Source organism: Coregonus lavaretus (assembly GCF_964263955.1).
Source record: "Coregonus lavaretus genome assembly, chromosome: 10".
NCBI classification, from domain to species: domain Eukaryota; kingdom Metazoa; phylum Chordata; class Actinopteri; order Salmoniformes; family Salmonidae; genus Coregonus; species Coregonus lavaretus.
The window spans coordinates 37,231,682-37,259,584 of NC_139997.1; the positions used below are offsets into that span (position 1 = coordinate 37,231,682).

The window sequence follows — 27,903 nt, forward strand, 5'->3', positions numbered from 1 at the left end:
AGTGGGCAGAAAGCTTTAATATATTCATATAAAAAGAATATGTACTTTCAAATGACATAACCAGAAGGTACACACTGCCCATCCCTATCACACGTTGTTTCATACACATATTAACAGATTTGAATAAATAATACAAATGAACTAACAAAACATCCCATCAATATAAATGAATGAAGAGAATAAGGCTGCATTTACCCAGGCAGCCCAATTCTGATCTTTTTTTCACTAATTGGTCTATTGACCAATCAGATCAGCTCTAAAAAAGATCTGATGTGAAAAGATCTGATGTGATTAGTCAAAAGACCAATTACTGGAAGAAATATCAGCATTGGGCTGCCAGTGTAAACGCAGCCTAAGTGCTTCACAATTAACATAATAAGATGAAAGGTTGGTCTCAAAATAAATACTACTGCTGTCACATTCTTGGTGGATGTAACCCTGAGTATAAGAATAATAAAAACTTGACAAAAAACATGTAGTGGCTTTTGACCTTTCTCACTCCTATTGGAACATAGCCGTGATAGGACTCAATGGATTAGAGTGGTATCATGGCTAATTTGAACAGTGTCTATGTTTCACCCCAATGTGTTGGTCATTGAGGATATTTGCAAAATCGTTAAATTGTATTATATGTTATGAATGCAATGCATCCTGGAATATTATTTTTGGCATTGATTTGCACGTTTCAGTTGTCACGACACCATCAATTCTCTCTTACTGCATTATATGCCACGTTAAACAGCTTCCGAATGCTATAACTCATTAGCTTTGAATTTCTGTACATTTGATGAAGCAAACTTGCTGATGCACAGCATTTTCATTAAGGTTCCACACAAAGTTTCAAGAAGCACAATTGTGACCTTTAAACAGTTCAATAGTACAAATTCATCCAAAAAATGTAAAACGGTTCAACGTTTAACTTGACCTTAATGTACATACAAAATCTTTTACATTCAAGTTCTTTACACATGCAACTCAATTGGATTTTCAACATCATATAATCCAAAAATTACATTGAATTATATTGAGTATTTCATATCTTGATAAACTTTGTATGTGACAAAATATCAAATTTAAGAGCATACAGGCTATTAAGAGGTCCAGAGGTCAGAAATGTAGAACTATTACATTATAAAGATGACTTGAAACTCCAAGTCTATAAATATTGTACAGTATATGACAACAGAGTTGTAGGAAGAGATCAGCATAAAACAAAAAGGCTAAAGGTCTATCTTCATTTTGCTCAAATAAAAATGATAATCCATGCTGTAACATAGCAAGTATGACATTAACCATAGCAATTACCTAGTATCTGAACAATCTAAAACATAACGTGACATACTTGGCTTGGGTTGTGTCACTATGACAATGTCATGAGCAGGTTCAAAACATGAAAACAAAAATGACACAAGCACAGGTGACAGAAATGGCCGACGTTACACTCAGGTTTGATCTATGTGCAATAGCCTAAAGGATTGTTGGGGCTTGGCAGTTGTTATGTGGCAGTAATGTGATCCTATGTACAGAACAAGCAAACAATTTATACAGCAGCACTGTGGGGGCTTGCTCACTAGGGGGCAGCAAAATGTTTTCTTTGCATCAATTACGGTTGACCTTTTTCAAAAGGAGGCCAGATAGGACAGACGACTCAGGAGTTGAGCAAATCGAATTGAGAAAAGGACATGATGACACCTAGCTCCCTTAGACACAAAAATAGTAGTATTTTCTGACATGTCATAATAAATCCCAAAGGCTAATTACAATATGCAAATACAATACTTGCATTCGAATGGCAGTTTTACACAATGCTGTGCGATCTCCAACACAAATAGCCGTAACTAACCAGCTGATCCCTCTGTGCTGAACTTTATGGACTGACATTCATAATTTGACAAAAGAGACGACGTGGAAAGACAATTCTACAGTTCACAGGCATAATGCTTTGAAGCAGGGGTGTCAAACTCATTCCATGGAGGGCCGAGTGTCTGCGGGTTTTTGGTTTTCCTTTCAATTAAGACAGACAACCAGGTGAGGGGAGTTCCTTACTAATTAGTGACCTTATTTCATCAATCAAGAACAAGGGAGGAGCGAAAACCCGCAGACACTCTGCCCTCCGTGGAATGAGTTTTACACGTGCGTTGAAGCATATGCACACGCACGCAAGCATACACACACATTCAGACACGCACACACTCATTTCACTGGTGAAAGTTGTGAGGAAACCGTTCTTAGGTTAGATCGGATGGTGGCTCTACTTCCCTCCGTACATTCTCTCGATATCAGTCTGGAAGTGGTTCTTCAGCTCCTTCCTTTTCAGTTTGAATGCATCCGTCACCAGGCCAGTCTCAGGGGTCCAGGGCTCAGGGCTCAGACGCACTTTCACTGGGATCTCAAAACGCTGCAGTTTGACTGAGGGGGAAAAACACAATGGATAATATAAAAGGGATATGCATGGCATGAACAAAGCCCTCTATTGTCACACACTAAAAGGATGTGTCTATTAATTCTAAGTTATTATCCATCTGGTTAGTCAAGTTAACAGGATGTGTCATAGAGTAGGTGTCAGCCTTACTTGAGACAGCCACCTCTTTGATGGCCTTCAGGACCTCCTTCTCCATGGCTGGGTGGTTACAGATCTCCTCCCAGGCGACACTGATGCCGTTCTTATTGGCCAGAATTGTCAGCTGCTTCTGGTTCGGTACCACAAAGCTTATCACATAGTTCTGGTCACTAAAAGCAAGATAAAATGTTAAAAATGATACAGACTAGGGCCTCCCAAGTGGCGCAGCGGTCTAAGGCACTGCATCGCAGAGCTTCAGGCGTCACTACAGACCCGGGTTCGATCCCGGGCTGTGTAGCAGCCGGCCATGACTGGGAGACCCATGAGGCGGCGCACAATTGGCCCACATTCGTCCGGGTTATGGGAGGGTTTGGCTGGCCGGATGTCCTTGTCCCATCGCGCTCTAGCGACTCCTGTGGCGTTCCGGGCGCATGCACGCTGACACGGTCGCCAGTTGTACAGTGTTTCCTCCGACACATTGGTGCGGCTGGCTTCCGGGTTAAGCGAGCAGTGTGTCAAGAAGCAGTGCAGCTTGGCAGGATCGTGTTTCGGAGGATGACCTTGGCCTCTCCTTAGTCCGTACGGGAGTTACAGCGATGGGACAAGATTAACTACCAATTGGATATCACGAAAATTGGCGAGAAAAAGGGGTAAAAAGTAAAACAATATTTCAAAAAATAATAAGATACAGACTAGACTTGAGCATGCACATTGAATATGTTTTAAGGGTGATACACGTAGAATAACTACTAAAACATAACCACAAACGCATGTGGTGTCAATGTAATAGCGTTCGGTCCTATGTAAAGAAGTGTATGGTATATAATAAAGTTACCTGTTTGCATATGCACAGATGTTGTCAATAAGGGGACAGTTTTTCAGAGCAGACTCCACTTTCCCCAAGGACACGTATTCTCCAGCCTGCAGTTTGACCAGGTCCTTCTTACGGTCTACATGGAACAAACAGAGCAGAGAGGGTCAGTGAGAACACTAAAATATGGCAGCACAGTGTTGTCTACATCTTCTGAGAGGTTTTATGGCAGTTAGCACTGTTTACATCCATTTGAATTGTTTATGACAGTATTGCCACATGGTCATAAAGTGTTGAAGAGGCAGCTGTTGTGCAATGTTCAGTGAACATTGGTGTTATTATTCAGATGTTCTCCACCTCTCAGCCACTCACCCACTATCTGCAGACAGCCATCAGGGTGGATCTCCCCCACGTCCCCGGTACAGAACCACCTCTGGCCCTGCTCATCCACCCAGAAGTCATTGTTCAGGTGCTCACTCTTGTAGTAACCCATGGTAACGTTGGGCCCACCAATCATGATCTCTCCACGGGGGTGGGGCTGGTCCTGGCTGGTGTATCCGCCTTGGGAACACAGTGGGAAGATAAGAGTGAGGCATGGTGGTAGAGAACAGCTGTATAGAGGATTGTTTGGACCAGGAAAAAACCTGGAAGCTAAATCGGGCACATACTGAGAGCCACATGAAAATACGGTAACAACATGCAAAGGAGGCAAATAGGGCAGCTACTAAATGAGGATGTCCAAGTCATCTGTGATACACATACTATAGGTGTGTCAAAATCAATGTTTATTTGTCACGTGCACAGGATACAGGGTGTAACTGATACAGTGAAATGCTTACTTGCAAGCTCTCCTCAACAGCACAGTACACTTTATCATAAATATTCACAAATAAGTGTGTGTCCATAGGCTTTATTACTTACCCTCAACCCAGTCTCGTAGTTTGACCTCACAGCAGATGAGGGGGGCTCCTACTCTCCCAGTGCTGTAGTCTGCCACTGGAGAGAGGAAACACACAATCACAAATAAATAAAATAGTCCCATGTAGAGTTTAATACCTGATGCCAGTAGTAGGCTGCAACCCGGCCTACTAAAAACCAGCCTGGGAATATTTGTCAAATCAAGGTTTTCTTATTAAAGAATAAGCGTCAGTGCTTATGCTCATGCACATCTAAGGCATAGAGCAAGATACACACGTTAGTGATGTGTGGGTTGACTCATAACCCGCAGTCCCTGCGGTTATATCTGAAGAGCGGGTGGGTGGCGGGCCCATTGAATAAAGAGAAAACAATGCATTTAAAAAATCTATAAATCTATAATTGTGTAATTCATATCTACAGGATAGGCTACATTAAGGTTTTTCTTTCATTCTTTTTATCTAGCTTTAGACAAGGGTACAAAAAAGCCTAAGCTTTAGGGCCTAACATTAGCCTACGCACGGCAAATGCACGCCAATCACCAAATGCTTTTGGGAAGATGGGCAGAAAACATTTACGTCGATCCACTGAGGCAAAAAGGACAATGTCAGAGTTTAATTTAAAAATTAAAGAAGGGAGGGCCAGAACAGTAATGTTTGGGAAAGATTTGGTGAAGTGGTAAAAGAGGTTGATAACAGCGGCTATGTTGTGTGATGATTGTGAGGCGCTATACAAATTTGACAGTCACAAGATGGGAACTGTAGTGTTCAGATGGGTTAAATGGAATAGTAACTGAAATCTCGACACTGACTGTAGGCTAAGTGTATAACCTCTCACATAGCCTAACATAATACAGCGCATGTTCTATATTTACGGGTTTGGGTCGGGTGCAGGCCTCAGATTTTGACTTTATCACATATAGTCGGGCGGTTGCGAATGTGTTATTAGCAATTGCGGGCGGGTGCGGGTGAACAAACAGCTGACCCGCGCATCACTAACACACGTGTCCTTCAGATTGACCTGAGATAAAACACAGTGTGGTGGGAGAGTCACAATTATAACACTGTCATATTTAGTTCATACACGGCTTTGAGCTATGAGGAAAATCAAATCATTGCCAACATTGATTTGTTATAAAATAATGTTGTTTGTTTTTAAACTAAGAACTTGTACATTGTCCTCTGCCTTGCAAGAAAATTCAATGAAACTGAGAACACTATCCTGAAGTCCTCTTAAATGATATGACCTTATAAAATCGGCCCCAGTGGTTATTTGGCATCATTCAGCCAACTGTTTCACACTCAAATACTGCTGCGTAGCATCGCACAAGCATATCCTTCCACATTCACAATGCACTGAAAAGTAACTGATACCTGCGTGACCTATACAGCAAAGCCGATTGATGCAAAACAGTTAGATATTTAGTATAGCTGTCATTCCTCTGTCATCAATGATCCCAGTATCACAGAACGTTTCACAGGTTGGGGCTTGAACAAAGACATCTACCTCTGAGAGCATGTGTGTTTAAAGACATGAAACCCTCAGTGCACCTCAATAGATAAAAAAGCCTGAGCAGTAGTCTGTTCTCCGTTTTGGCTAAAGCCCAAATTTACCATGGCATGCATAGGTATAATTCCTCAACAAAAAACACAATGGTGAAGATTCTCAAATGACAGAGCGCCCACCATTCCCCTACACACTACTACTACTACTACTCTGCTGGTGAAGGAGCCAAGGGTGCACTTGGTAATGATACCACTTCCAGGGTGAATGTCATTAGCGAAGGACCCCAGCAGTAGTAGTCCGTGGCTGTGCCTGCCGTGACTCACCCTCTGTGATGGTACCCGCTCCGCAGGTCTCTGTGAGGCCGTAGCCCTGTCCCACGGGGCAGCAGAAGCAGATGTTCATGAAGCGCTGTGTGGCGGAGGACAAGGGCGCCCCTCCTGACAGCATCATCCTGATGTTCCCTCCCAGCTGATCCTTCACCTTCTTAAACAGCAGCCTGACAGAGCAGAGGGGGGGAAATGAACTTATTACTACTTCCTAGTTTAAGATACCCATTGGTCCATGCTTACTGATACAGTTTCACTGTCTGAAATCAAATATTTTGCAATCAACCCTTATCAATCAGAAGGATCCCCTGATAAGCAGCTTGCAATGATGCAGGTTGTTGCATGTTATGATGATGCATACAGATTCTGATCCTGTCAATGGTCTCTGCCATCTCAGAACTAGGTCACATTTGACTTGCAATGGAAGTGAGTCCTAGGGCTGTGGCGGTCACGAAATTTAGTCAGCTGGTGATTGTCAAGCAAATAACTGTCGGTCTCACAGTAATTGACGTTAATTAACAAACACATTTAGCATCTCCTGGCTTCCACACATACCCTACAAGTCACTGATGCAGACCTTTGGAACATCTACATTTAAAAAAGTCTAATAAATCCATTATTTATTTTACACTGGTCTAAAGAAGCATGATATGAAGAAAATGTAGTCTATTTCAGAAGAACTGAATAGCATACTCTGAGTTGTCCTTATGTTAGGTCCTGATCTGGCTATGCCAAACGTCTGTGGGATATACTAGTTCATTTAGCAGACAAGATTTGCTTAGAATTCCATGGCATTATTTTATATTATTTTATAGTATGAAGAATACAATTGAACAAAGCTGAATAAAATAGAATGGATATTTTCTCCAAACGATTTGAGGGAGTGCGCACATGCGGATATTCTGTGTTGAGCGGTTAACAAAGAAATATATATGAAATATGTATGCACTCACTAACTGTAAGTCGCTCTGGATAAGAGCGTCTGCTAAATTACTAAAATGTTAAACGTAAATAGGTAATCCTATATGCTTAATTTGATTTGAATGTATTAATGTAACCTGTTAATTAATGTAAGTTGTTCTACAAACGTTGGGCTATACGTTTTGATTTTTAGTACATTGTAAGGCTGCATGATGCGACTCTAATGATGATTTGAAAAAAGTTGCACGAAAGGCATGAGCTCTGCTTTGTTTTTTGCTCAGGCATTCACAATTTGACAAGCATTTGATAATTTCACGGCCGCATCCCCGTTGTGTGGCCGTAATGCACCCTAAAAAAAGCAATGCCTTTTGCGCTGAAGCACCTCTCACTCACATGGCTCTCCATCACGTGATCAGGTCTTTCTCACAGGCTACAAGTGAAGACAGACACATCGGGGACGCAATTGCACGCCTCCTTATCCAATTCCAAGGTGCATATTGAAGATATTGGAAGAACTTTCCACATTAACTTTTCGTCAGCCAACAAGATGAGTAGGCCTAACGAACAGCAAAAGCACTAGCCTATGTCAATCTACTATCCCCCATAGTACAAAAGTTGACCTATTCTATTCTGTGCGAGAAATAAATATTCCAAACATAGTCTGGGACAGTTGTGGGATGCGATAGATCCCAAATTAATACAACCACTAGCATCAACAAAAACTTTTTTACGCAATGTGGCTGACGCAAAAGATCAGAACGTTTAGCTTTAAATGTTGATAGACTATTAGGCTATTTCTTCACATTATAAGCGCAGCAATGCGCACATGGCAGTAGGGTATAAGCACGAATGTTCCATTAGCGGAAAACACCATTATCAAAAGTGACCGCAAATGCGATTATACATGTAATGGTTTTATTATAAAAGGTGAATTTTATGGTGAAAATTATCTTCCCAAACTTGAAACTCACACACTGCTTATGTATGCCAGCTAGGCTCTACACCCTTGTAAAGCGTATTAATGTGCTTATGTTATTTGGCCACTTTAGTTGTGATACAAACCTTATCAAAACATATAGGCCTATGGGCTAGGCTACATGAGGTGTGCGACTATGATTCGAAAAAAGGCATTGTTTCTTGCCTTATGCTGGGCATCATTCACAAGTGAGAATATATAATTCACAAGTGACAACCTAATATTGTCACCCATCAGACTATTCTTGATTTAATCTTGTCTTTACATATACTAAATAATATATGTGTGAAATTTGTTTTGATTTAGAATGTACCATTATCATGCACCTGTCTCGAAACAGTGGGAGCGGGAAAAAATACATGTAATCTATGCACTTAAATAGCAAATGGAGGACACTTTTCTCGTGGTTCATTTTCATGCCAGCCAGGTTGGCTATACTCCTGTTGTAAAGATAAGCAATGTGCTTAATATTAGGAAAGTTGAGAAATAAATATAGTAGGCCTAGCCTATAGAAAGCTGATGGATCCTCTTTTTTAAAATAAAGGCCATCACTCTGTTTTCTCGTGCAATTGCATAGCCTATAGAAATGTTGCGCAACATGAGCTCATGGGCTCTCATTAAGTGTTTGATTAGATTTGACATTTGCATTGATGTCAGAGTGATTAGAGGGACAATCGAGTGCTGAGTACCAGGCAGTTAGCAAGTTTGGTAGGCTACTGATGACCATCAGCAACATCAGAGCTTGGAGAAGCCTAATTACCATGACTAAACAGTCACGTGGAATTTGACTGCCTTCATGACTCGTGATCGCCGGTGTGGCGGTAATACGGTCACCGCAACAGCCCTAGAAGTGACACACTTCTAGCCTATTTATTAGAATCCGATAAAGTAAAATTGGCAACAAAAACAATGGTTGAGAGGGTCACCAAGAGGCCAATGTCTCTGTCATGCTGATACCAAGAAATGGGGAAAGGAAACTAGACATGACTGGCAGACAAGAAAAGGAGAACCAAAACCAGTCAAAATACAAGCGTGCATTTAACGGATTCCAGGGGACAAATCTATCCCTGCATTTAAAAACCCACGTAGTTTGATATAGCCTACCTATACCTGTTACTTCCATGTAATGGCATGTTGCAAATACTTGTGTTTTTATGTACTGTCACAAATTCAGCCGAGGCTGCCCCTCCACCTTGCTCGGGCAGGTTTCGGCGTTCGTCGTCACCGGCTTACTAGCCACTACTGCTCCATTTATCATCACTCCATTTGTCTTGTCTTGTCAATCACACACACCTGGTACTCATTCCCTCATTAGTCCGTGTATAAGTGTTCCCTCTGCCCCCTTGTCCTTTGTGAGTGATTGTTCATTGTGAGAGTGAGTAGCTCGGTTGAGCTACTCTTTCCTTGTATGTAGCCAAGGTGGATTTTTCCCTTGTGCTAGTTTCGTTTTGACACTTGCTGCGCTTTATTCATGTACACTGAATAAACTCTGGATTTCGGTGTTTTACCTCCTGCGCCTGACTCTGTCATTCACACCTCATCACAGAATCACTCACCTCTATGGAGTCAGCAGGAGAGGAGCGCATGCCTGGAATAGTGGCAAGGGTCCAGGAACATTCCACTATGCTGGCCAGCTTGGGGGAAGTGATGGATCGGGTTCTTCAGGTCGTCCAACGCCTGGAGAGAAGAGGAACCGATCCGTCGAGACCAGCTGGCCAACCGGATCCAGCCATCTACATCACAGCACCCGGAGAGTTCCAGATATCTCGACCACGGGCGTTCGATGGGACGCCGGCTCTATGTCAGGGATTCCTTCTCCAACTGGAGCTGTACTGCTCCAGTGTTAGGCCGGCGCCATCAGATCGATAGCAGGTGTCAGTCCTCATTTCCTGCCTCTCGGGGAAAGCCCTGGAGTGGGCCAACGTGGTTTGGAGAGAAGGAGGAGCCGTGTTGGAGGACTACAGGGAGTTCACCCGCCTATTTCGGGCGGTTTTCGATCACCCGCCCGAGAGGCAGGTGAGCAGCTGGTCCACTTGAGGCAGGGGTGAACTCCCTGGAGTTCCGGATTCTGGCAGCAGGATCCGGGTGGAACGAGCGGGCCCTGATCAACCAGTTCCGGTGCCATCTACGGGAGGACATCCGACGGGAGCTAGCCTGTCGTGACACCAGTTTGTATTTTACCGAACTGGTGGACATGGCCATTCGTCTGGATAACCTGCTGGCAACCAAAGGACGTCCTGGAGGAGGTCTGCCCGTTCCCGCCCCGACCAACGCAGATCCAGAGCTCATGGAGCTGGGTGGTACCGCGCACCAAGAGAGCGGAAGACGACAGTGCCAGTGCCAATCGGATGGCACGAAGGGACATTCCACCACACGTTGTCGTCAGCGCTCTTTTGGGTCAGGAGGCGGCCGGCAGGGCACTCTCGCATCACCCCAGGTATTGAGCACCCACACTTGTTCAGAGCCCTCTGCTGCGCACTGTACCATACCCATATACTTCCCTGATTACATGAGAGTTCCCAAGTGTAAGGCGCTAGTGCATTGACTATCGACCACTGAACAAGGAGACGATTAGATTTAGTTATCCTCTCCCCCTCATTCCGTCAGTGGTTGAGTCATGGAGCGCGCTTCTTCACTAAATTAGATCTCAGGAGTGCGTACAACCTGGTGCGTATCCGAGAGGGAGATGAGTGGAAGACATCATTCAGCACAACCACGGGGCATTATGAATACCTGGTGATGCCCTATGGTTTGATGAATGCTCCCTCAGTTTTCTAGTCCTTTGTGATCGAGGTGTTTCGGGACATGCTTGGTCGCGGTGTAGTGGTCTACATCGATGACATCTTGGTGTATTCCGCTACGCGCGCCGAGCATGTGTCCCTGGTTCGCAAAGTACTGGCCCGACTGTTGGAAAATGACCTGTATGCTAAGGCAGAAAAGTGTATGTTTTTTTCCAGCAGTCCGTCTCCTTCCTCGGATACTGCATTTCTACCACAGGTGTGGAGATGGAGGGCGACCTCATTGCAGCCGTGCGTAATTGGCCGACTCCAACCACGGTAAAGGAGGTGCAGCGCTTCCTTGGCTTCGCCAACTATTATCTGAGATTTATCCGGGGCTTTGGCAAGGTCGCAGCTCCCATTACATCTCTGTTGAAGGGTGGGCCGTCCCGGCTCCGCTGGTCTGCTGAGGCTGACAGGGCCTTCAGTAACCTGAGGGAACTGTTCACCTCGGCCCCGGTACTGGCCCACCCCGATTCATCACTACCGTTCGTAGTGGAGGTGGATGCGTCCGAGGTTGGGATGGGAGCAGTCCTGTCTCAACGCTCGGGCACGCCACCCAAGCTACGCCCCTGTGCGTTCTTCTCAAAGAAGCTCAGCCCAGCGGAGCAGAACTACGGCATTGGTGATCGGGAGCTGTTGGCTGTTGTCCAAGCGCTGACCGTGTGAAGACATTGGCTCGAGGGGGCGAAATACCCATTCCTCGTCTGGACGGACCACCGTAACCTGGAGTACATCCGGGCAGCGAGGAGGCTGAACCCTCGCCAGGCCAGGTGGGCCCTATTCTTCACCCGGTTTGATTTCACACTGCCATACATTCCGTGTATGAAGAACGTGAAGGCAGACGCACTGTCCCGGCTGTATGATACAGAGGAGAGGCCCAGAGACAATACCCCCATACTGCCAGACTCATGCATTGTGGCGCCGGTGGACGCGGATATAGCGCAGGCATTACGCACAGATCCATCTCCACCGCAGTGTCCAGCTGGGCTGCAGTACGTGCCTGCGCTTATCCGTGATCGTCTGATCTACTGGGCACACATGTCACCCTCCTCTGGTCACCCAGGTATCGGTCGTACAGTGCGCTGCCTGACCGAAAAGTACTGGTGGCATGGTCTCATTTGAGTGTTGATTTTTTAACTGATCTGCCTCTCTCTCAAGGGAACACCACCATCCTGGTCATTGTGGACCGCTTTTCCTCTGCCCGGTCTCCCCACGGCTCTGCAAACTGCGGAGGCCCTGTTTACACACGTCTTCCGGCACTACGGGGTACCAGAGGATATAGTGTCTGACCGAGGTCCCCAGTTCACGTCAAAAGTCTGGAAGGCGTTCATGGAACGTATGGGAGTCTTGGTCAGCCTGACCTCTGGGTTCCACCCTGAGAGTAATGGGCAGGTGGAACGAGTAAATCAGGATGTGGATAGGTTCCTGAGGTCCTATTGCCAGGACCGACCGGGGGAGTGGTCGGTGTTCCTGCCATGGGCAGAATATGCCCAGAACTCTCTCCGCTACTCCTCTACGAACCTAACGCCATTTCAGTGTGTTTTAGGTTATCAACCGGTTCTGGCACCGTGGCATCAGAGCCAGACCGAAGCTCCTGCAGTAGATGACTGGTTTCGGCGCGCGGAGGAGACGTGGAACGCTGCCCATGTTCACCTCCAACGCGCCGTGCGTCGTCAGAAGGCCAACGCTGAACGTCACCGCATGAGGCCCCCGTCTTTGTACCGGGGGATCGGGTCTGGCTCTCGACCCGGAATGTGCCCCTCCGCCTGCCATGCCGGAAGCTGAGCCCGCGGTTTGTAGGGCCGTTCAAAGTCCTGAGGAGAATCAACGAGGTCACATATAGGTTACTCCCCCCTGATTACCGTATTAACCCCTCGTCTCTCCTCAGGCCGGTGGTGGCTGGTCCGCTCCAGGAGTCTGAGGTGCGGGAGGTCTCTCCACCTCCTTTGGACATCGAGGGAGCGCCGGCGTACTCTGTCCGTTCCATACTGGATTCAAGGCGCCGGGTGGGGGGCCTTCAGTACCTTGTGGAGTGTGAAGGGTACGGTCCGGAGGAAAGGTGCTGGGTCCCGGTGAGGGATATCTTCGATCCCTCTCTGTTGAGGGACTTCCATCGTCGCCATCCGACTCACCCTGCTCCGCGTCCTCCTGGCCGTCCCCGAGGCCGGTGTCAGAGCGCTGCTGGAGCTGCGCGTCAAGGGGGGGGTACTGTCACAAATTCAGCCGAGGCTGCCCCTTCTCCTTGCTCGGGCAGGTTTCGGCGTTTGTCGTCACCGGCTTACTAGCCACTACCGCTCCATTTATCATCACTCACATTTGTCTTGTCTTGTCAATCACACACACCTGGTACTCATTCCCTCATTAGTCCGTGTATAAGTGTTCCCTCTGCCCCCTTGTCCTTTGTGAGTGATTGTTCATTGTGAGAGTGAGTAGCTCTCCTTGTATGTAGCCAAGGTGGATTTTTCCCTTGTGCTAGTTTCGTTTTGACGCTTGCTGCGCTTTTGTTCATGTACACTGAATAAACTCTGGATTTCGGTGTTTCACCTCCTGCGCCTGACTCCGTCATTCACACCTCATCCCATGTACTGACAATCAATGTTTATGTCTTTATGCACTGACCTTGTATCGGGGATTTTATCTCTATAGAGAGCTAGGAACATGCTGGTATGTGTATGTGCGTGTGTGTCCTCACGTACAGTATACTTACATGTTGCAGAGTGGGGCATCGTAGCCCATTTTGATCTGTTCTAGTTTGTAGTTGTAGCCCAGTTTAAAGAGTGTCCTCTGCACATAGCTCATCTCCTGCACCTTGTTCATTACATTCTTGTAGATGCGGTCCATTATTTCCTGACAGATAATATACAATAAACAGAATAGACAAACATCACGCATCAGTTTGTGACTGTTTTTCTTTTTACCTTATCCATCTCTCTGCTTCCACTTTCTCTACAGAGGAAATCAACACTGCAGGATAGTTATCAAATAACCTCAAAGAATCAACATCACCTGTTAGAGGATGTCCTCTAAACATCTGTAAAGAAGCCAGCCTTATAGTAGGGATATGGGTTTGAAATAATGTCACTATTCGAATAGTATCATACATTTTTGTCGGATATCTGGATATTTGAAATACATAGAGCTGGCGCTCTATTGCTGCAGCCGTTGAGGTTATATGGAGCGGTGTGTGTAGCGAGCAGACGGAAGGAGAGAGACGTCAAGGCAACTCGGCTACAGTCAAGACTAGCTAACGTTTATTTATACCAGCCATAATGTTATTTATCATCCCATATAACAAGACAGTGACTGTCTTGACTGGAGTAGCTTAGCACAATAAAAGGTGTGTATCAATTTAACCTTTTGTTTTTTGAAAATTATTTATTGCTGATATAAAAGATAAGGTCCTTATGCTTCCAAAACCGTACCACAAGCGATGCGTGTTAATGTTCAGACCAAACGTTCGGGGATCTTAACAAAACTCCCCCGTACAGAAGACGCCTTCGTCCAATGACTCTTATGTGTAATGTAATGGAACAGAGTCATGATCAAGGGCTAGGAGTAGCCTAGAGAAGCTAGCTAAGCTAATGGAGGTCACATGCTGCGTAACCCCATTCAGATAAAACAGCCTACCCGTTGGTTACTGATTGTAGCCTACTCCTTGTAATTCAGTAATTTAGTCCATCTTGCATTGCATTAGTGAACTTTCACTACACATGCTACACATTGAACCTCTTTGCCACTTTGATTGGCCAACAATCTACATGAAGGCAACTGGTGGGCTCCCGGTCTTTTTATGGGGTGCACATAATAACTACATTGAACGTTTTTTAAAATTAAATTAATAATTTGAAATGTCATGGTTTATCCTTGTATGTAACAATGTCACATCGATATTTTAATGTAATAAAAAAAAAGCATTTTCAGTGTTAGAATCAGGTTAAAATTGGCCTATACTTTTTTGGGGGCAAAAATGTATACTCACACAAGTATTCGAATAATACGTCCGTTCCGATATTCGAATAACCATGCACATCCCTATTTGATAAAACACTAACAAATCAGTGAAAAGACTAAGGAAGGATGTTGGTTCTTACCGGAACAGCTGCCATCAGAGTAGGCCTCAACACAGAGCAGTCTCCCTTACTGCCTTTCTTGATTTTTGTCGACTGCAAAAGAGAAGCGATATCAAAATAACATTAGATTGTTGCCCACTTTGCAATAAAATTACAAATCCATAAGAAAATATGCAACCTCAACTCTATCTCTTTATATCAAACTGCTGAGTCCATTACCTGGTCAGAGAGTGTTTGTGGTGATGAGTAGCCAATCCTGCAGCCATACGTCATACATGAGATCTCAGCAGTCATCTCCAGCACATGAGCTAGAGGCAGGTAGCCAATGTAGGTATCCTTTGGCCTGCACATGGACACAAACACAACACAATACTGTAAACAATATGAAGATGAGAACAATTTACATCTTCAATATCTGGAACCATTCACGACAGTATACAAAAATAAGGAAGTGGTTATGCACTTCAACAATACTGTGTCTAATTATCAAGTTGAGGAGGAAGAGCGCATGAGTAAATATGTTCAGGCACGGTTATCTTGAGTACATTACACTGTTTGTCTGCTGTTTTTAAAACATTGCGTCAAATTCCCATGTCAGACGCAGAGACCTGACCAGCCTAGTTAAATGGTGGTTAGATACTAGATCGAGGCCCTGTGGTAGAGTGCTCTGCTCACCCCAGTCCTGGAATCCTCTCACACTGGCCCGTCATGCCAGCGATAAGATTGCTGTGGATGATCATGACTCCTTTGGGTTGTCCTGTGGAGCCGCTGGTGTACATGACCACGGCCAGGTCTGTGGGCTGGGGCCGCTGCACCGCTACACTCACTGCCAGGAGCAGAGGGGGACACGTCACTTAATAATGCTTAGAAAAGAAATGGTAAAGTTCAAGCCAGTACATACATTCTTTACTACGTTGTGGAACTAAACTAAACTGCCAGCATATGTGCATATTATACTTTACTAGTTGCTTAGACATTTTACCATCTCTACAATGACATCTGAGCCATATGTAAACTCAAGTTTTAGTGCAAACACTGTTTGACCCAACAGTGTGACCTGTGTGTTTTGTACATGCATAGTTTTGTTGATGTGTTTCCACATACAGTTGTCAGCTTTGGCTCCCAGCTCTTGTACTGCCTGCATGCTGTGGATCTGAATGCCCTCTGGGTAGCCCGTCCTTCTGATGCTCTTGTTGTCCACATAGATAACGTGCTTCAGGTTATGCATTTCTGGCAAAACACTCTGTCAGAGATACAGGAAGACACATATTTGTCTACACATGAGTAATCTCAGCTCGTGTCCTAAATGCCTATAGGGTTCATTCAAGTTTCAATGACATCAGTGTTTGTTTTTCAGGTGAACGACACACCTCAGTTCACACACAAACACCCCATGGCTAATTTTTAATTCCTCCTTGACCTACGGAGGTGATTACACACATCCTGTCTGAAAAGATAGCTCTCTTTCCCACAAAGAGAGGAGCTGAGAAAAGCAGTGTGTAGTTAGGCTGGAATGTGAACCATGTATTTCCCCATATGACTCCTACCTTAAGTTTAGTCTCCAGTAGCTCTGTGCTGGTGATCAGGTGAGTGGCCCCACACTCATTCAGGCCATAGGCCACTGCCTCCTCCCCCAGGGTGGCATACAGAGTGACCACTGCAACACAACCAAACATGTTGTTCACATGCAAAAACACAACACAATGTCATCACAAATATTGCTGTTCTAACAGGAAATATCTTTATAATGCAAACTAGTGGCACTTTATGTGCCAGTGTTGGATCCTCAAATAGGGAAGTGTTTTGCGGTCAATGCCTACATGGAAAGTTGCGTCTGAAGCAGGCTTGTGCAGTGATCATCCACTCTGCCCGTGTCTCACAGAAGATGGCGATGGTACTCTTGGGCTGCTGGCCCAGGGCTGCCAGTCCACTACCTAGATGGCTGATGATCTGGTCCACCTCGTCATAGGACAGCCACCTGTACTCCCCCAGGATCAGCTGCAGCAGAGGAGAGAGCAGGGAACAGGCCATTAGGGTTGGTTCTACTAAGGGCCTTCAGTTCACAGGGGTAAATATCCCACTGGAGAGTCAATTCAAGTCATTTCCAGTGTAAATATTTATGACATTTGATTTAATAACTCAACAAGGAGGGATTTCTGTAACTCAACAAGGTGGTCCTCTGTAGCTCAATTGGTAGAGCATGGCGCTTGTAACGCCAGGGTAGTGGGTTCGATCCCCGGGACCACCCATACGTAAAAATTTATGCACACATGACTGTAAGTCGCTTTGGATAAAAGCGTCTGCTAAATGGCATATTATATTATATTATTATTTCATCTAGGACAGTTAGATATTATATGAAGTTACACAAACTTGCTTTAGGTTACCTAACTTTTGTAACTTATTTGGCAGAACCTTGACTGCACTCTAATTGGTTCCTGGTGAGATGTGTGTGTGATCACTCTACCTTCTTAAAGATCTTGCCGCTGGGTTGCATCTCATTCTCCTCATTTAGGACCTCCCTGGTGCCCAGGCAGTCTGCCTTGCCGAAGCGCTGCACTGCATGCTCAAACAGCTTGTCTAGAGTGTCCTTTCCCTCAAAGTCCTCCCGGGCCAGGTTGTCAATGTTCTCTACACAACGATAGGGGCCCTCAGCTTTGCCTGTGGTGGACTTGGCTTTCTCTCTCTTGGCCATGGTTTTCTTCTTCCCAGCATCAGTGAGGAAATACCATGGGATAAACGTGATGAGCGTGTACAGCCACATCAACAGGTACACAGGCGAGAAGACTACGTAATGCATGTCTACTTTGAACCTCATGTTTGAAGGTGAGGCAGAGGTGAAGAGAAAGAGAGACTTGAGGGAGAAGCGTCTGCTTCAGGGAGAGTTCAGACGGCTCAGCTCTCAGGTCATGGAAAGGTTGCCAAAGCAGTTGGCGGTAATTACAGATTGGACAGGTAGCAGCACATGCACCCAGACAATTCAATGGAAAGGCTTGACACAAGAGGTCTGTGATGCTAGCTCTATAGCAGGGTGATTGGTCCAGAATTGTTGAGCACAGGGGAAGAAGAAAATACATGGAGAAAGAGAAGTATGTTAGTCATATTGTAAAATCTTGTGGACAGAATCTGTGCGTAAACTGAAGAATCTGTCGCGACGGGATGGAATGCGTAGGATAACGAGCAACAGTAGTTCCTGTGTTTTGGTTTTCTTCACTGATTATTAGGACGTATCAGGATTGGGCGAAGGTGGTGTTTAAACTTCTGTATGGGCATGCACAATAAACACAGGTGAAATTAGCAGAAGGGGGTAGGGGAGAGAAGACTTCACAAACCGGAACTACCCATTTCTAACACATATAGACCCAGAACTAAATCACACAGCTGATCAAACTATGAGAGATTTTAGTTCTGGGTTAACCAAGATTAGTTATATTGAAGTAATAGCTAGGAGCTAGCCAGTAGCCACAAGCACGCACTGTGCATTACAAAATCTAATTCATAGACTAGCCAAATGTAATGACTTTATTTGTTTTCAAAGAGGCTTCTTGTATGCATTTCATGTCAAAGCATATATTGCAACACACCAAACCTAGATGTGTTTTATTATTGGGGGGGTGACGGCGTCAAAGAAGAAACAGCTGAGGTATTTAACACATACCTTACCGCCGGTAAATATTGCTGCACAAAATAGCTGAGTTTCACTGGAAGACTTTACTGACTGCTGCAGCTGTACATAAACATCGAGGCCCATGTCTGGTCAACATCACTTCAGTTTAGATTTGACAACATTTTATCTTATCTACACTACTGGTCAAAAGTTTTAGAACACCTACTTATTCAAGGTTTCTTCTTTATTTTTTAAACTATTTTCTACATTGTAGCATAATAGTGAAGACATCAAAACGATGAAATAACACATATGGAATCATGTAGTAACCAAAAAAGTGTTAAAACAAAATATATGTTCTATTTGAGATTCTTCAAATAGCCACCCTTTGCCTTGATGACAGCTTTGCAAACTCTTGGCATTCTCTCAATCACCTTCACCTGGGATGCTTTTCCAACAGTCTTGAAGGAGTTCCCACATATGCTGAGCACTTGTTGGCTGCTTTTCTTTTACTCTGCGGTCCGACTCATCCCAAACCATCTCAATTTGTTTGAGGTCGGGGGATTGTGGCGGCCAGGTCATCGGATGCAGCACTCCATCACTCTCCTTCTTGGTAAAATAGTCCTTACACAGCCTGGAGGTGTGTTGGGTCATTGTCCTGTTGAAAAACAAATGATAGTCCCACTAAGCCCAAACCAGATGGGATGGCGTATAGCCATGCTGGTTAAGTGTGCCTTGAATTCTAAATAAATCACAGACAGTGTCACCAGCAAAGGACCCCCACACCATAACACCTCCTCCTCCATGCTTTATGGTGGGAAATAAACATGCGGTTGGAACACAAAGATACAGCGGTTGGAACCAAAAATCTCAAATTTGGACTCCAGACCAAAGGACAACTTTCCACTGGTATAATGTCCATTGCTCGTGTTTCTTGGCCCAAGCAAGTCTCTTCTTATCATTGGTGTCCTTTAGTAGTGGTTTCTTTGCAGCAATTCGACCATGAATAGTCTCCCGAGTGGCGCAGTAGTCTCCCGAGTGGCGCAGTGGTCTAAGGCACTGCATCACAGTGCTAACTGTGCCACTAAAGATCCTGGTTCATATCCAGGCTCTGTCGTAGCCGGCCGCGACCGGGAGACCCATGGGGCGGCGCACAATTGGCCCAGTGTCGTCCAGGGTAGTGGAGGGAATGGCCGACAGGGATGTAGCTCAGTTGGTAGAGCATGGCGTTTGCAACGCCAGGGTTGTGGGTTCGATTCCCACGGGGGGCCAGTAAAAGAAATAGAAATAAAATGTATGCACTCACTAACTGTAAGTCGCTCTGACTAAAATGTAAATGTAATGAAGGCCTGATTCTCAGTCTCCTCTGAACAGTTGATGTTGAGATGTGTCTGTTACTTGAACTCTGTGAAGCATTTATTTGGGCTGCAATTTCTGAGGCTGGTAACTAATGGACTTATCCTCTGCAGCAGAGGTAACTCTGGGTCTTCCATTCCTGTGGTGGTCCTCATGAGAGCCAGTTTCATCATAGCGCTTGATGGTTTTTGCGACTGCACTTGAAGAAACTTTCAAAGTTCTTGAAATGTTCCGTATTGACTGACATTCATGTCTTAAAGTGATGATGGACTGTCGTTTCTCTTTGCTTATTTGAGCTGTTCATGCCATAATATGGACTTGGTCTTTTACCAAATAGGGCTATCTTCTGTATACCCCCCCTTCCTTGTCACAACACAACTGATTGGCTCAAACGCATTAAGAAGGAAAGAAATTCCACAAATTAACTTTTAAGAAGGCACACCTGTTAATTGAAATGCATTCCAGGTGACTACCTCATCAAATCAAATCAAATGTTATTTGTCACATACACGTGTTTAGCAGATGTTATAGCGGGTAGCGAAATGCTTGTAATGAAGCTGGTTGAGAGAATGCCTAGAGTGTGCAAAGCTGTCATCAAGGCAAAGGGTGGCTATTTGAAGAATCTCAAATATAAAATATATTTTGATTTAACACATTTTTGGTTCGTACATGATTCCATATGTGTTATTTCATAGGTTTGATGTCTTCATTATTATTCTACAATGTAGAAAATAGTAAAAATAAAGGAAAACCCTTGAATGAGTAGGTGTTCTAAAACTTAACTTTTGACCGGTAGTGTATATATGATGCTTGCAGTGTGCAATCATTTCCCAGCACTGGAAGAATGTTAGGTCGGTGTTTGAAAAACCTGAAAGACTACCTGTATGTATTAATGCCAATTGATGGTGCCTTGGTTAAGACATAGAAACATTTATAAAGGTAGAATAATCCGAATGAGCACCACAAGTTGTTAAAAAATAAATAAGTAGGCCGACCCTAGGAAAATACCCCTTGAGAATGATGTAAATGAAGAGACTGAAATACAAAGACTGCAGAGCAGAGTTCAGCAGAGTGGTTATGAAGCCAAAGAGGTTAGGTTAGATTAGGTTAGATGACAGAGACAGCATACATGAAACCTTACTTAACCTTTTAAAAGTAAAACATTTTAAACACTTAAGTAGTATCAATACTTATTTTGTTACTTGGCTATTACATTCTTACTATTGCCACATTTCTGGTGCCACTTGGCAACCCATTCAACATAGGTCTACATTCTAACCTCGATCACCACCATGGCATATGGGCATCACCAGTCTTTTCCCATGACCAAGGCAAACCCAAATGACTTCACTGAAAACTATTCAGGAGAAACCGGAGTCATGACATCACTGAAAACAACTTCCTTGTGCAAACCAGAGACATTTCAATGTAAGCCAAAGAACACATTCTTTCTTTGCGCAAGATTCTCAAAGGTGGCAACTGGCAAGAGGGCAATTCCACGGTAAGAGTGATGCAGACTCTGTTTTTTTCCCACTTTAAAATGTATGTCAAACAAAAACCGATGATTACAAAGTTAAACAAACCATACAACTCTATGCACAAGGACTATATGCACACATTTACTTGAAGAACAGTGCAGATGCAAAGTTTGGTAACAGAATGATGGCACTAACCAGCACACTGGAAAGTGTAAAAAGGGCACCAAAGGTTAATCTGGACTTCATCCAAGTCTAAACAAAAATCCTATTTTAAGCGCTGAACAGATTTTTTAAAAAGTCCATCCTTTTTCTTTGTATCCATTCCACTATCCAGTAAAACCATATCAAATCACTTATAATACAATGAGAGACACGATGTAGCCTAATGGAGGGCAGCTTGACATCAGAGATAAGGGGAACATTTCAGGTAAACTCAAACTGTAATAAAAGTGCCCAACACATCAGACCTACATTCCATTGAAAATTTTCTCTAATTGATATTGCTGCTGATACTGTAACTAGCAGCTGAGCATGTCTAGACAGGATCACAACTTGTAAAATTATAGAAAGGCCACGTTGTCATGCTTGAATCATGATCTGCTACGTTGCCCTGATGGTGAATGCTTGTGTGACTTGACATTCCTCCAGACAGTACCTGTTTAATGAAGGCTCAAGTGCTTTAGTACACAGGATGCTGCCTGTGAGTGCTTATACTGCTCATGTGCCACTGATCTGGCCTAATCCCATTTACTACATAAGCACACCGAGGCCCAGGCATCACAACCCCAAAAGGAATCAGCCACGACAAATTCCTCCTTCAATCAGTATATTTTCTTCATTAAGAAGAGATGATCTACATTCTAAATGTATTATATTATATTTCTATATTTGATATGATGCCCCCCAATAAAATGTCCAACCGCTTTCATTGCTCTTAATTGAAATGATATCCATTATCAGGTATATCAGTCCTTGAAACAGAATCATAATTTTCAGAGAGCCTCAAACATTCGGCAGAGGAAAGACCCTTTACCCTTGAAAAGAGGGGTAATTCAGAGATGGTCTGACTGGCTTTGGATAATTAACACATGCACACACTTCTGAAAAACACTATACCGTTGAAGAGCAGACCGAAACAGTGCAAACCTTTCGGGAGAATGAACAAGAGAAGAAATTGGTTACCTTAACTACTGTTCTGAGGCACGCTAACGAAACACACTTCTTCCTCTTTCCTTGAACAAATAGCCTAGTCCAGATAATGTTTATTGTACACAAGATGTTTATTCTTCACTCCCTGTCTCAGATTTTTCGTTAACTCAGCTGCACTCACAAAGAGCTAACATACATTCTCCTGCTACCACCCACAACTGCTCTCATCCAATAGGAGAGTGTATTGGACAGGAAGTGATACGGTTCCTCTCTACAGTAGTCATCCCAACATACTCAGGGCTGACTGACTGTGACTAACCCTTTTTGCATCATATTTCCAGAGACCACATCTATTAAAACTCTGTTACGCAAACACAGCTGGTTGCTCATAGTGATACACATTACACAGACTGACAATACATTTTTTTACTGATTTAGTTTAATGTATTCCAAGAAATAAGGAGACAGACATGTTTATCCAAGCCACATGATTATTTTTCTTGATGTGCTCTATTGCTTTCAAATCAGCAACAGTGAATTCCTTTCAGCTGTTTCAAGGGAAACATTTGCACTGCCTCATCATCCGACAGGATACTACTACCCACCTAAAAGCATGTCATAGCATGAGGTCAATGACCTTTAACACACTGAAGAATACTGTGTGATGCATGAAATGTGGGACCAAGACTCATGGCAAGGTTGTGTTGTAAGAAATAATATTCAATGCTACTGCAGTGTCTATAAAACAGATGGCAGAAAAATAATGACACAAACCAGCAACACAAGCCTTGTACTGTACCGCAAGCCTTGAACCAAGCCTACAGTGTACATCATACTCCTCATCTGTACAAATTGTAACACAAGCACCTTATCAATACAAAACAGGGTGATGACTGATTTGAAGTAGGTTCACCAGACCTTGGCATTAGTTTTCTATCCTGTTATTAGGACTGATATTGAACATTCTTGGTAAATAAACCATATCAACATACCACCATCACGTTTGGAGTATAACCCATATATAATATGACCCATACATGTATAACCCATATATAATATAATTAAATAGAATACAATTGACATTTTATGTACAGTGGGGAGAACAAGTATTTGATACACTGCAGATTTTGCAGGTTTTCCTACTTACAAAGCATGTAGAGGTCTGTAATTTTATCATAGGTACACTTCAACTGTGAGAGATGGAATCTAAAACAAAAATCCTGAAAATCACAATGTATGATTTTTAAGTAATTAATTTGCATTTTATTGCATGACATAAGTATTTGATCACCTACCAACCAGTAAGAATTCCGGCTCTCACAGACCTGTTAGTTTTTCTTTAAGAAGCCCTCCTGTTCTCCACTCATTACCTGTATTAACTGCACCTGTTTGAACTTGTTACCTGTATAAAAGACACCTGTCCACACACTCAATCAAACAGACGCCAACCTCTCCACAATGGCCAAGACCAGAGAGCTGTGTAAGGACATCAGGGATAAAACTGTAGACCTGCACAAGGCTGGGATGGGCTACAGGACAATAGGCAAGCAGCTTGGTGAGAAGGCAACAACTGTTGGCGCAATTATTAGAAAATGGAAGAAGTTCAAGATGACGGTCAATCACCCTCGGTCTGGGGCTCCATGCAAGATCTCACCTCGTGGGGCATCAATGATCATGAGGAAGGTGAGGGATCAGCCCAGAACTACACGGCAGGACCTGGTCAATGACCTGAAGAGAGCTGGGACCACAGTCTCAAAGAAAACCATTAATAACACACTACGCCGTCATGGATTAAAATCCTGCAGTGCACGCAAGGTCCCCCTGCTCAAGCCAGCGCATGTCCAGGCCCGTCTGAAGTTTGCCAATGACCATCTGGATGATCCAGAGGAGGAATGGGAGAAGGTCATGTGGTCTGATGAGACAAAAATATAGCTTTTTGGTCTAAACTCCACTCTCCATGTTTGGAGGAAGAAGAAGGATGAGTACAACCCCAAGAACACCATCCCAACCGTGAAGCATGGAGGTGGAAACATCATTCTTTGGGGATGCTTTTCTGCAAAGGGGACAGGACGACTGCACCGTATTGAGGGGAGGATGGATGGGGCCATGTATCGCGAGATCTTGGCCAACAACCTCCTTCCCTCAGTAAGAGCATTGAAGATGGGTCGTGGCTGGGTATTCCAGCATGACAACGACCCGAAACACACAGCCAGGGCAACTAAGGAGTGGCTCCGTAAGAAGCATCTCAAGGTCCTGGAGTGGCCTAGCCAGTCTCCAGACCTGAACCCAATAGAAAATCTTTGGAGGGAGCTGAAAGTCCGTATTGCCCAGCGACAGCCCCGAAACCTGAAGGATCTGGAGAAGGTCTGTATGGAGGAGTGAGCCAAAATCCCTGCTGCAGTGTGTGCAAATCTGGTCAAGACGTACATGAAACGTATGATCTCTGTAATTGCAAACAAAGGTTTCTGTACCAAATATTAAGTTCTGCTTTTCTGATGTATCAAATACTTATGTCATGCAATAAAATGCAAATTAATTACTTCAAAATCATACAATGTGATTTTTTGGATTTTTGTTTTAGATTCCGTCTCTCACAGTTGAAGTGTACCTATGATAAAAATTACAGACCTCTGCATGCTTTGTAAGTAGGAAAACCTGCAAAATCGGCAGTGTATCAAATACTTGTTCTCCCCACTGTATAACCTATATAACTAAGGGATAAACTCTGACATAACCTTGAAAATAATGGACGAGCCACTTTGCAGAGTTAATTTTCCCAAGGTAATGTACTGAACAGAGGTGTTTATCCCTCTTTAACCACAGTTGCCAAAGAAAACAATACTAAAGCAAACATTTACCAGTAAAAATAAATAAATAAATAATACATTTTCATTTATATAAGCAAATTCATACTTTCTCATATTTTGGTTGCTAGAGACGCGACCCAGTCGTTCGTTCGATTAGTTCCAGTGAGCATGTTCCGTTGCCATGCTCGCTGGTAATGTTCTTATCCAGCTAGCTACGGATAACACAGTCACAACCTCTGTAGCCAGAATAACAGCAAAGTAGCTGTTTTCTATTGACATTCATTTGGAGACATCCATAACAATGAGCTGATAATGCCCTATTTTGCCTGGCATAGCTAGAAAAGTTTGCCTTCTCATCAGGACACTCGACACTGTTCATTACGAGGAGATAGCATTGTATACAAAACACTAGGCTAGAAGCTAGCTAAATAGTTTGTTGCTAGCAAACCTGCCAATATGACATCCGAATTCAAAAATACTAGTTGCTGAAAACAGCTGGTCAAACTAGAAACATGTGGGAGGATTTGACAGCATAGCGCCACTTGCGTCATGACTGCAACAGTAAGGACCAGAGAAATTAATGTTCATCACTCGCCACTTGCGTGGTTGTTGGTTTAGCTTCCTGTAACGTTAGGTCATCAGATGCTAAAAAAAAAAAGTATCTGCAAAAACAAATAAATGTTAGCTAGCTACGTTTTTCATCGTTGGACCTGCGTTTACATTGTATCCAATTTCGGTTTGTGTGGTTGTTGGTTTAGCTTCCTGTAACTTTGTAGAAAAAAAAAAAAAAAAAAAGGTAAGGTGAACATGTGTAGGGGCTTATTGCGTCATTGCAAGGTGTCCCGATATCTTTTCCAACTGACCCAATATCTTTTCCAACTGTCCCATTATCTGGTTATATAAACTTGGTGGTTCGAGGAGCCCTGAATGCTGATTGGCTGACAGCCATGTTATATCAGACCGTATACCACAGGTATGACAAAAACATGCATTTTTACTGATCTAATTATGTTGTTAACCAGTTTATAAAAGCAATAAGGCACCTCAGGGGTTTGTGGTATATGGCCAATATACCACGGCTAAGGGCTGTGTCCAGGAACTCTGCGTTGCGTCGTGCTTAAGAACAGCCCTTAGCTGTGGTATATTGGCCATATACCACACAAACAAGTCTGTTTGTTTGGTTACCAAGGCGACCACAGTCACTATCTAGTAAACTTGCTAGCTATTTCAGTGGATGTTGAACAAAATTCTACCTGGAAATTAACCAATTTCTAGCAGTAAATGTGTTAAATTATAGCCATGGTATAAAAGTGATAATCAACTCCGGGCTCTATGCTTTCTCTGGAAAATAATGCAAATCCCTGGAAGGATAGTTCCACTCTGCTAGGGTGTCATGGAACACACCTTCCACGTCGTTCATTATTTTCCAGAGAAGCATAGCCCCTCGTTGATTATCCCTTACTTTTTATCCATTATACAATGTCATTCTAGCCAATCAGAAACGACTATTCGCCAACGCTTTGGTATAAACCTGTATATAACCCACATAGCTATCAAATCGTTTCCTCAAACGTTCATTCGTTTTTTATAATTGGGCAATGTTACATGACTTTTAGATTACGGACATCAAATTAATAAATCAAATAAAGTTCCAGTGAGTGAGGCCATGTCGTTGTCTGACCAAAAGTAACCTGTGCACCTGTCAACTCCGTTGACATACATAGCTTCAAGAAAAAAACATACCGGTACTAGTCGTGCTATTTATCCCAACAAATGTAAGACTGTTCACATATCTAAAAATAATCCAGCATATCAAAATTACGACTTTTTTGTAGCTAGCTTCGTGGTATCATTACGAAAATGAAAGGGACAACGAGGGATATAATTTGGTGACTGGCGTTCAGCAACTGTTCTGTAATGTGATGTTTGAAAACAGAGACCCACAATGGAAGACACCCATTATGCGCTTCAAGTATTTTATATTAATAGGTGCTGTTGCTTATTAAAATTCAAAACTATATTTCCGAGATTAGTATGACTTTTTGTTGGATCCCTAGCAAATAAGATAATAGCTAATACCGCTACCAACAAAATAATAATTCACATGTAGCCTGGCTGGCGTGCACTGGCCAGATAGCGCGAGAATCATAAACAAAGACAGGAATGAAGTTGGCATGGCTAGCTCTTTCTTACTACTTCAGAACACACGATATTCAGAACATTCAATATTGACACATTTCTGTAAATAACATAGCTATGATGATAACAGATATTATCTGACAGTTTACTTAGCCATTTCCCTAGCTAGCTAGTATGCTAGCTATACTCAATCTATCCTTACCTCAGACCCCGAGACGTGAGAGAGATCTTCCCAGAAGGATGAATGACCGATAGTAACCTCCAACAGAGGCGACAACCCGGAAATGTTACGTCATATGAGTCCATCTCTCATAACCAATGAGAATGGGTCTGAAGAACATGTTTATTTGATGATAGTTTCATTGAAAAATTGAAGGAAAATATGTGTCACACTTTATACGCATATCAACCAGTTATAAGTAATTAATCTCATCTGACTCTAGTTTACCATTGTGAATTAGGTGGGTCATAATTTAATACATAATCCCTGTAGACTAGGCAA

General features: G+C 43.5%; 1 protein-coding gene across 5 annotated transcripts; it reads right to left on the reverse strand.

Annotated features, from left to right (window-relative positions):
• On the reverse strand, positions 1-27,638 carry LOC311135741 (long-chain-fatty-acid--CoA ligase 4-like). Of its 5 annotated transcripts, none has more exons than XM_084169779.1 (15): positions 27,604-27,638; positions 17,333-17,569; positions 16,686-16,863; positions 16,413-16,522; positions 15,970-16,108; positions 15,541-15,691; positions 15,085-15,208; positions 14,887-14,958; positions 13,503-13,642; positions 6,116-6,288; positions 4,293-4,367; positions 3,744-3,932; positions 3,396-3,510; positions 2,573-2,730; positions 1-2,409 (listed from the first exon to the last, which is right to left on the reverse strand). In XM_084169779.1, the coding sequence occupies exons 2-15, from the start codon at positions 17,558-17,560 to the stop codon at positions 2,252-2,254; spliced, it is 2,010 nt and encodes a 669-aa protein (XP_084025905.1). In that variant the 5' UTR covers positions 17,561-17,569; positions 27,604-27,638; the 3' UTR covers positions 1-2,251. The 5 variants fall into 5 exon arrangements, with proteins under 5 accessions (XP_084025905.1, XP_084025904.1, XP_084025906.1 ...); XM_084169778.1 differs by having other exon boundaries at positions 17,333-17,886; positions 27,604-27,634; XM_084169780.1 differs by having other exon boundaries at positions 17,333-17,566; positions 27,604-27,628.
• Positions 27,639-27,903: the final 265 nt, after the last annotated feature.